General features: G+C 48.1%; 1 protein-coding gene across 1 annotated transcript; it reads left to right on the top strand.

Annotated features, from left to right (window-relative positions):
• Nucleotides 1–2,019: 2,019 nt before the first annotated feature.
• On the top strand, nucleotides 2,020–6,895 carry LOC308419595 (P2Y purinoceptor 3-like; the record flags this gene model as incomplete). Its single annotated transcript, XM_080915343.1, has 4 exons — nucleotides 2,020–2,051; nucleotides 2,174–2,289; nucleotides 2,423–3,414; nucleotides 6,728–6,895. 4 exons carry the CDS (start codon nucleotides 2,020–2,022, stop codon nucleotides 6,893–6,895), a joined length of 1,308 nt encoding a protein of 435 aa, XP_080771469.1.
• Between the last annotated feature and the right edge of the window lie 2,710 nt (nucleotides 6,896–9,605).

Raw genomic sequence — 9,605 nt, 5'->3', positions numbered from 1 at the left:
TAGCCATGACAAATCGAATGCAGAGATCACCTGAGAATTATCACAGTTGACTCATGCTGTCTGAAATTTCCAACAGTGTAATATCTGGAAGCTGGGAGACAGGGGTTCTGATGGCAGGACTGAGTCTGAGAGCTCGTATCTGAGAACTGGGAATCCTTAAAGAACGACCTAGAGTCTGAAGGCCGGAAAGTCTAGAGCTCGGATGCCCAAGACCATAAGAGGGACTTCCAGCTCCAGTGAAGAGGGTGGGTTTACCTTTCCTTGACTTTTTCTTCCTGTCCGGACCCTCAACCAATCGGATGGTGCGATACTGTAAGGGAGAATCTTCCTTAATCTGATTCGAATGGCAGAATCCTCTGGAAGCACTCTCACAGGCAAAATCAAAATAATCACGTTCTATCGGCTCTCTGGCTTTCCCTGCACACCTAAGATGAACCGTCACCGGACTTATTCCATCGCCACCCTGCTTAGGAATGTCCTTCCTCTCAGACCCAGACTCTGCCATCTTTGGTCGTGTGGACCCTCCGCACTTGCCATCTCTTCCGAATGTTCCCCACACGGCTCACCTCCTGCCTCGCAGGCTCCTCTCCCGGAAGCTCAGCTGCTGGCTATTTTAAGAAATCGTCACCTTTTCCCTTCAATGGCTCTATCCTGCCATTTTCCGTAGCTTTTGTGGCCATTTCTCACAAAATACAATTAGCTGCACCCATTTCTAACTTTTCTGAGAGGGTGCCAGATCCTGGAGAGCAAGGGCTTTGTGTGTGTGTGTGTGTGTGTGTGTGTGTGTGTGTGCATGAGGATGTGAGTACATGTACTGTGTGTGTGTGTGTGTTTATGTGTGTTTGTGAATGTGCATGTGTTTATGTGTGTGTGAGTGCATGAGGGTGTGAGTACATGTACTGTGTGTGTGTGTTTATGTGTGTGTGTGAGTGTGTGAATGTGCATGTGTTTATGTGTGTTGTGAGTGCATGAGGGTGTGAGTACATGTACTGTGTGTGTGTGTGTGTGTGTGTGTGTGTGTGTGTGTGTGTACAGGTGCATCTCTATGTGTGTGTGCAGGTACAAACACACACTGTGTACATGTGTTTGGATGTCAGCTGTTTACTTGAGTGTCATACTTTAGGTGGCATTCTACCTTATAGCGATGAGATCTTCAACTGGGCAGGAACTCACCTAGCAGACTAGACTAGCTCGACAGCCCCATCGATCCTCCTGTCACCACCTCCCCAACCCTGGGTGTATGAGAACAGGTCCCCTTGCCTTGTGTTTAGATGTGAGATCTAGGAGTGTCAGTCGGGTTCCCACAACAAGTACTTTACCCACTTAGCTCTTTCCTCGGCAGGAAACACAGTGATGTTTTCAGTGTGAAGAAAGTTCTAGACAGTTGTCAGAAGTCAACTGAGCCCCAAATTATCCACCTTAAGCTTATCTCTTGCTATGATTTATTTTTTTCAGTGATGTTTGGTTTTGTTTGTTTTGAAACAAGGGCTTGCTATGTTGCTCAGTTGGGTCTCAGACTCTTGGGTTTAACTAATCTTCTTGCCTCAGCCTCCTTGTAGTATGGACACAATGTGTGTCCACCACCCCATTGGCTTTTCCCCACTCCTTATTTTAATTGTCTTTCTAAATAGTAAGCGCCTAGTATTAAGTCCCAGAATTATACATTTTTCAAGCCCCTGGGTTCCGTGCTAATTGGCTGACCACACACTCACTGACTTACCTAAGTGACAGAAAACGCCATGCTCCCCACATAGCCTGAAGCCTTTCCTTTGGACCTGGGCAGCCCTAAGGAAGATGCTGCACCTGGCTTCCTAGTTCAGACTTGTTTTCTTAAGTGTTCAGGAGGTTGAGATGGCTGACAAGCAAATCGTCCTCACTATTCAAATAAGCAGTTAATAAATCCTAAAAGAGATACAAATCAAAATCCTTCCCCGGAGCATCTAGGCAAAACCTGTGCTTTCCCTAATCCTGAGATACCGTGGGCCACTTTCTCTTTCACAATGATAAATGAGGCTGGCGATGGAGTGTGGCCAGCAGCAGTCCACCCCTGGGTACCGCGTCCTCTCAGCCGGACCTACTCTCCTAAGAGAGTTCCTGGCTCTATGCAAAGGGTTCTGCTGGGGGGGGTGGAGGTCATGAACTGGCAGTTTTCTGTGTCCCATTTAAATGACAGCATTGTCTTCCAGCCACACCATGCTGAGTCCCCTGATACAAATCTGCCAAGAGCAGAGAGCAGACTAGCCAAGGTGACACCACTGAGCCCCAAAAGTCTGAGCACCGAGTTCAAAGGTCGGGTTAACTCTTTTTTTTCCCACCTGGATCCGCTTGTGCTCAGATAAGGACTCTGAGACCGGGAGAAAAGCTGTACGCAGGTTCGGGGGAGGCTAACGCCCAGCTGAGGTCCTGACGCTGCGCCTTTCAGGAGAAGCAGAAGTAGAGGCCACCTTTGAGGACGTCTCCTTGGAGATGGAGAAGCCAGAAGTGAATGTCTCAAAGGATCAGGGCTCCTGCCACTTCTCTGAGAGCTACAAGCAAGTCTACCTCTCGCTAACCTACAGCGTCATCTTCTTGCTGGGGCTACCCCTCAATGGGGCCGTCTTATGGCTCTCCTGGTGCCAACCCAAGCCCTGGAGCTGTGCCACCATCTACCTGATAAACCTGATGGTGGCCGACCTGCTCTACATGCTGAGTCTGCCCTTCCTCATCATCACCTATGCGGTGGGTGACACCTGGCTCTTTGGGGAGATGCTGTGCAGGCTGGTGCGTTTCCTGTTCTACACCAACCTCTACAGCAGCATCCTGCTGCTGACCTGCATCTCTCTGCACCGCTTTCTAGGAGTGTGCCACCCCCTGAGCTCCCTGTCCTACCGGACTCACCGGCACGCCTGGCGAGCAGCCGCTGCCACCTGGACCCTGGTAGTTGTCCAATTGCTCCCGACTCTGGTCTTCTCCCACACAGACTACGTAAATGGCCATGTAATCTGCTATGACACAGCCAGCCCAGAGAATTTCGACCATTTCTTTGCCTACAGCACGGTGCTGACATTATCTGGGTTTATCTTCCCCTCCTTGGTCATTCTCGGGTGCTACTATCTGATGGTCAGGAGCCTGACGAATCCAGTGGAGGACCTCCCAACGACGGGCCAGACAGCCCGTACCAAGTCCATCCGGACCATCCTGCTGGTGTGTAGCCTCTTCACACTCTGTTTTGTGCCCTTCCATGCTGCCCGGTCCTTCTACTTGGTCATCCGCTTCCTGAAGTCACAGGACTGCCAGCTCTTGTCGGCAGCCAGCATGGCCTACAAGATCTGTAGGCCTCTTGTAAGCGTGAGCAGCTGCCTCAACCCGGTCCTGTACTTCCTGTCCCAGGGCAACAACAGAGCCCAACTCCTCCAGAAGCTGAGACAGAACAAGGTAGGTGAGCACCCCGCTGGTGTGGAAGGAGCACGTAGAGCTAGGCAGATCCAGACACTGCCAGGGTGATGTCTCGAAAGAAAGAGCTGGACACAGACTAGGGGCTGGTTAGTGGGCACAGGGCTGGGGCCTTCCTATAGGGGAAGTAGTAGAAAGGATCTTATAGGAATGGCAAGAGGTTTGGAAATAAGAGTATAGAGGGGGCCAAGAGGGGGCTGAGATTGATAGCTTGTCATTTTGATCTCAGGTCAAAGGTCAGCACCTCAGAACCCTCTGCTGCAGCCTTCCCACCCACACATGCTAGTGCTGACCTCTCTTATATCCTAACCATGCTTTCCTTTTCCCTGCTCATTGTCTGTGGAAGATTATCTCTGCTGCACCTCATCCCGTCGGTACACAGGCTCCAACAGGAAAGGGACCTGGTCTTACTGCTGACCCCCATCACTGGTCTCCACAGCAGGGCCCTGCAGAGTGCCACACACTGGGGAGAGGCTGAGGAAGTGAGTGGATGAAGAGTGGGATGAATGAAGCCCTACTGTGTGACAGCAATGTACCCACACCTCACAGCAGCCCTCAGAAGTGGGAGCTGTTGTTACCTGTTCTCAGTTAGGAGACTCAGGCACGGCACCTTAGGCTGTTGGCAGATTCATCCATCTGGAGGACACCACCCAGATCATAACCGAAGGGACACTTCGAGCAAGGAAGTGGCCCTTGAATCGTGTGACCCTACATGTGGAGCCTAGGGCTGCCCAAGTGCTCAGCAACACAGCCTGTTTCTGAAGGTCATCTGGCTCATTTCCATAGTTAGTCATTGACAGATCACAGAGTCTGCCTTCTGGGCTCTCTTACCACGTGGAGGAAAAGTTCCACCACATAAAATGGTAGATAGGGAGTCAGGTATCTTCCTGAATGACCATTTCTCTTCTTTTTATTTAAGCATGATGTTTCCATTTGTGATGACAACAACAATAACAAGACACACACACACACAATTTCCATTTTCTAATTTTTAGTTTTTATGTATTTTACATAACATACTGGTTTTCTTCTTTGATAATTTCATACATGTATAAAATATATTATTCTCACCTCCAACAATCTCCTATAAATTATTTTTTAATTATATAAGGGCCAAAGCATTCCAAAAAATAATAACCTTGACCACACACACACACAAAGCCCTCTTCTTTTAAACAATACAAACCCCCCAAGGACCTTTCTGATCTAAACAATCATCTACCAATTCATGACAATCTCCCTAGGAAGAGATGAGCAAAGTCCTTTTCATAAGAACCAAGCCTCACCCTCTACTGCGCCACTCTAACTACGGGAAATGTCAGTATAAGCCATGCATGTGTCTAAATTATAAAGTTTCATTGTGAAAGTACAGTTTATTGCTTCCAAGGCCACAAAATAATTAGCTCAAAACCAAGTGCTGCTTAGAAGAGTCCTTCAGGATAATTGCTCTAATGAACAGGCAAGGATGCTTTCTAATTAGCAGGTCGGCTGTTTCCAGGTACATGTTTCCACAAGGCAGGGGGGGGCTTCATACGGTTTATTCACTGCACACACACACACACACACACCCATTAGTAGTTCCTTTGCCCAGCACACAGGGAAGACTGGGCAGCCTGCTCACTGGTTCTGATTCTCACCACCTACATTTTAATACATGGCCACATCCCTGCAGAGTCAGAGGGCCAGTTCCCCAGTGGAGGTCCGCAGCCATCCCATGTCATCCTAGCCTACTATCCACTGCCCACAGTCCTTTCTTTCCACCCTCACGGTCTCTCGGACACACATAGCTGATTTTGATTCTGCTGAGTTTGTTTACCTACTTAGTAGGAAAGTGTGAGCAGCTATATTGATCTTACCTGTGAAAAGCTAAGGTGGAAAATGTCTAACGTAGTTGATACCACATCCCTAGTTTTCCAGAAATCATGTCTCCAGATACTAGACTCAAATTAGTGCGTTCCCACTGTGAAGGAAACTGTGGATCCTACAACACAGAAGGGTGTTATACACATCCTTTGTGATTAGGGAAAGCGCCTTACACAAGGAAACCAAAAAGACCAAATGTGCCCTCCGAGTGCGCCCACCTCTGCAGGAAAAGCTGGGACCCACAGACCCATTAGACCTTGGCTCCTCAGCATCTTCCGTAGTCTTTCTGGCTGTTTGGACAGGTTAAAAAGAGAAAACTGAAAGTCAGCAAGTATTATGTTTTCTTTAAAAAGCCATACCGAGTGCTACAATGGATAAACAGTCATGGCCACCAAGGCTGCTAGTCAGGACCCCAGCCCTCCAGGACTCATAGGCCATGGGAGAAATGAAACGTACAAACATGCTAGTAACGTGTGAGCACTGACCAATGATGGGGCAGCTGCTCGGAGGCCCTGTCAGCTTTCGTCATCAGAGAGCCATGTTGCCAGGTTACCAGGGGCAGATGGCACGAAGGCTTAGAGGAGCCCAGCAGGACTGTGCACAGTCGAAGGTGCATGTGATTAAGATACAAATACTTTTCCAAGCAGCACAAACAGGAAGTGGCATCATTATGAGGAAATTCAGTTTGCAGGAGCTCATCAGTTGGCCTCTAAGAGGAAGGAGTTAGAGACCGGGCTGGAAGGCCAGCCTGGGGACCATGGGCACAGTCGGAGAGCATCTGAGGAGGTGACTGGAAATGGAGGAGGGGAAGGTGATGTGTATTAAAATGCTCATGTTGCTTCTGCTGCTGCTGCTGCTGATGATGATGATGATGGTAATGATGATGATAATGCTCTGCTTCCTCCTCTTCTTCCTCCTCTTCCTCCTTCTTCTCTTCCTCCTTTTCTTGTGTGTATGTAGGTAGGTTTTGTTCTCCCCTTTGAGGCAGGGTCTCATGTATTCCTGGCTGGCCTTGAACTCACTGTATATCTGAGGATGACTTTAAACTCCCAGCCCTCTTGGGCCCAATTGCTGGAATTACAGGCTTGCTCCACAGTGTTCAGTGCAGTGCTGAGAATAAAACCCATGGCTTTGTGCTCCTTAGGCAAGCATTATACCAACTGAGCCATATCTCACCAACACCTCCCCTCGGTACTTAAATTGTGTGCTCACACACATGTTCATGCCTATGTGTTATGACACATATGTGCATATGTGGAGATCAGAGGACAACCTCCGCTATTGGTCCTCACCTTTTTAGGTCCAAGGATGGGGAACACGGGAGGCCTGGGAAGTGAGTCCAACTGAGATGCTTGATGTGAAATTCCAAACTTACCAATAAAAATATTATGTTGGGGGAAATTAAAAGGAATAAGGGTTTCTTTTGGCTCAGGTTCTGGAAGGTTTGGTTCCTCACGATGGGGAGGGCATACAGGAGCACATCAGCTCACTCCACAGCCGGACGAGAAGCAGAGTGGAGGCAAAAGTCATCGGGGATGACAGAGCCTCCGACAGCCATACGGACTCCTGCCCCGACCAGGGCTCTACTGCCTCCAGCTAGACTCCCCCTCAGTCTCCAGAACCCCCAGAATAGTTCAGGAGCTGGGGACTGAACAGTCCCAGCCCCTGGGAGACATTTCAGATTCAAACCACAGCACCCACCAATTTCAATTTTACAAACTCGCAAACTACCTGCACATATTCCCACTTCTTCTCTGTAATATATTCCACAGACAGTAAAAAGCACAACCTGGGCTGTGTTCTCATTATCTTTTACTTTCTTATAAACACACTAAATCTCAATTTCCGCTAAATCTCAATTTCCCAGCCTTTGGGTTTGTTATGGACTTGTTGTTGTTAATGTATCAAACTACTTCAAAGGTAACAGCTTCAGGAAGAAGCCATTGTGAGAAGCAGAACTTAGGTTCTCAGAGCAAGCAATAACTGGGCATTTTATGGTGCTTAAATCACAAACACAAAGCAAAATGTGCCATTTCAAGAAAACTGAAGAATCACAGAGTCTGAGAAGGTACCACTCTGCAAGTAGAAGAACGAACAGAAAAGAGACCTTTACAGCTCAGCCCATCGAACCACCAGCCACACTGAAGGCTCTTTATGGCCTTGGATTTTTTTTATATATATATTTTTTTATTTTTTATTTTTTTGTCAAGGGTAGGCTACACTTCCTTTTGCTACTCTATCCTGATTTCATAATCTCAATCATTCTCCCTGGATGCTGTTGCTCCCCCACCCCCACCCCATCCTACCCCTCCCCCACCCCAGTCCCCAACTGCCTCAGCCACACACTTATGACCTGCCCATTAAAGAACAAACCCCACCAGCTCATGTTTGACGTGAACAGTTTCTCCCTACCTACCCCTCAGCGGGCTCTCTTGGCTTCTGTAGATTGCTTTGCTTCCTGTTTTCCAAATCCTGCAAGAGGCAGAGGCTGTGCCCTTAGAACTGTGACCTTTTCACCCCTCCACTGTTTTGTATCAGCTCTGCATCTTGACCTTTTACCAGACCAGTTCTCTGCCTCCCTGATGCTGCCAAACCTAAACCTTGTCCCACCAGGAACCGTTCCCATTCATGTCCACTCAAACACTAGTCTAAGTATCTTGGGTACTTAGTACAAGCTTCACAAAGCCAGCACTAAACTCATTTGCCGTTCTGTGGTCTCACTGGTCAATGGGCAGCACCTTCCATCCAAGCCAGAAAGCTGGAATGTGACCCTCATCTGGCAGTCTGATCACCAGCAAATCTTTCTTGCTGCAGATGGAGCTGTCTAGTTTAGTGGTTACACAGCGCAAACACACGCACACGCACACAGAGGAAGGAAGCGCAGGGCATGGAAACCCAAATATACAAGCAAAACACCAGTAATGCAAAGAATGCCTAAGCACAAAACCAGACAAGTCTAAAACATGCCCTTAAGTTCATCTTAAGTTTGTTAACCCTGACGTGTTAATATACCCAGTGAGATTCCATTAGAGAAAACTAAGTTTTCCTTTGCCAACAAGTACCAGCTGCAGATAGTTTCTTGGTTAGGGTTGGGAGCTGGTGGCCACTTTCTGTCATCTGGCTTAAAATCTGTGCAGGTGTGTGTGTGTGCTCGCGTGTGTAGTCAGTCTTGAGTTGTGATGCAACCTTGTAATTTCTGCTCCCATAATACCAATAAAGCCCCACTGCTTCTGGGAGAGTAGTGCACCTGTAATCAGGGGAAATCTGAGTTAGAGCTCAAAGGGTCTACATAGCAAGGTCCAAACTAGCCAAGGCTATGTGGCAAGACCCTTTTGAAAAACAAAAGGAGGAGGAGGAGGGAAAGGAGGAGGAGGGGAAGGAGAAGAACAGGAGCAGAAGGAAGTAGGAGGGGAGAAGGAGGGGAAGAAGAAGGAGGAAGGAGGAGGGAGGGGAGGGGTGAGGAGGAGGACTCTGGTTAGCCAGATTGATGGTCTGTAGTGGGTTCCCCTCCTAGGGTGCAGTGATGTTTCGTACTCCCTATGAAAACTCACTTTGCCTAATGGATACAATACTAAGAAGCTAAAGCTGATACACTCCAGCAGCCCCGCCCCCATCCTCTACCAGCTTGTAGGTTAAGTTGAAGCAGTTTTTGGTGAACTCAGCACTCTTGCCAGTACTATAAGAGGAAGAACTCTATCTGTGAGCTGTCTCCAACTTCCACAGAATGAACTTCCCAAAGCTTGTGGCTTGGGACTGCTCTTCTGGTCAGAAGCCTTTGCCTAACACACGCATGGCCCTGCCCTGGCTCATCCGCTACACTGCAGACAACTCTAAACTATAAATGTGAACGATCTCGTCGGTACATTATATAGCCAAGAAGGAAAATGCTGCCTTAGAATATATATGATTGTCCAATGGTTTTCTAAGGGTAAATATGTTTTCATTTTTACTGGATATTCTCTGAATTTACATTTCAGATGTTATCCCCTTCACCCCAACTTCTATCCCCCCTCCCCTTCCCCTTGCTTCCATGAAGGTGCTCCCTCTCCCAATCAACCTCTCCACCTCAGTGCCTTGGTGTTCCCCTACACTGGGAAAACAAGCCTTCGTCTGGACCAAAGGCCTCTCCTCCCACTGATGCCAGACAATGCCATCCTCTACTGCATATGTACTTGGAGCCATGGGTCTCTCCATGTGTACTCATTGGTTGGTGTTTTAGTCCCTGGAAACTCTGGAGGGTTTGGTTGGTTGATAATGTTGTTCTTCCCATTGGGTTGCAAACCTTTCAGCTCCTTCAGTGCTTTCTCTAG

This window comes from Micromys minutus (assembly GCF_963924665.1).
Source record: "Micromys minutus genome assembly, chromosome: 4".
NCBI classification, from domain to species: Eukaryota; Metazoa; Chordata; class Mammalia; order Rodentia; family Muridae; genus Micromys; species Micromys minutus.
The sequence above is the reverse complement of the archived record's forward strand: the minus strand, read 5'-3'. Positions and strand labels throughout refer to the sequence as shown.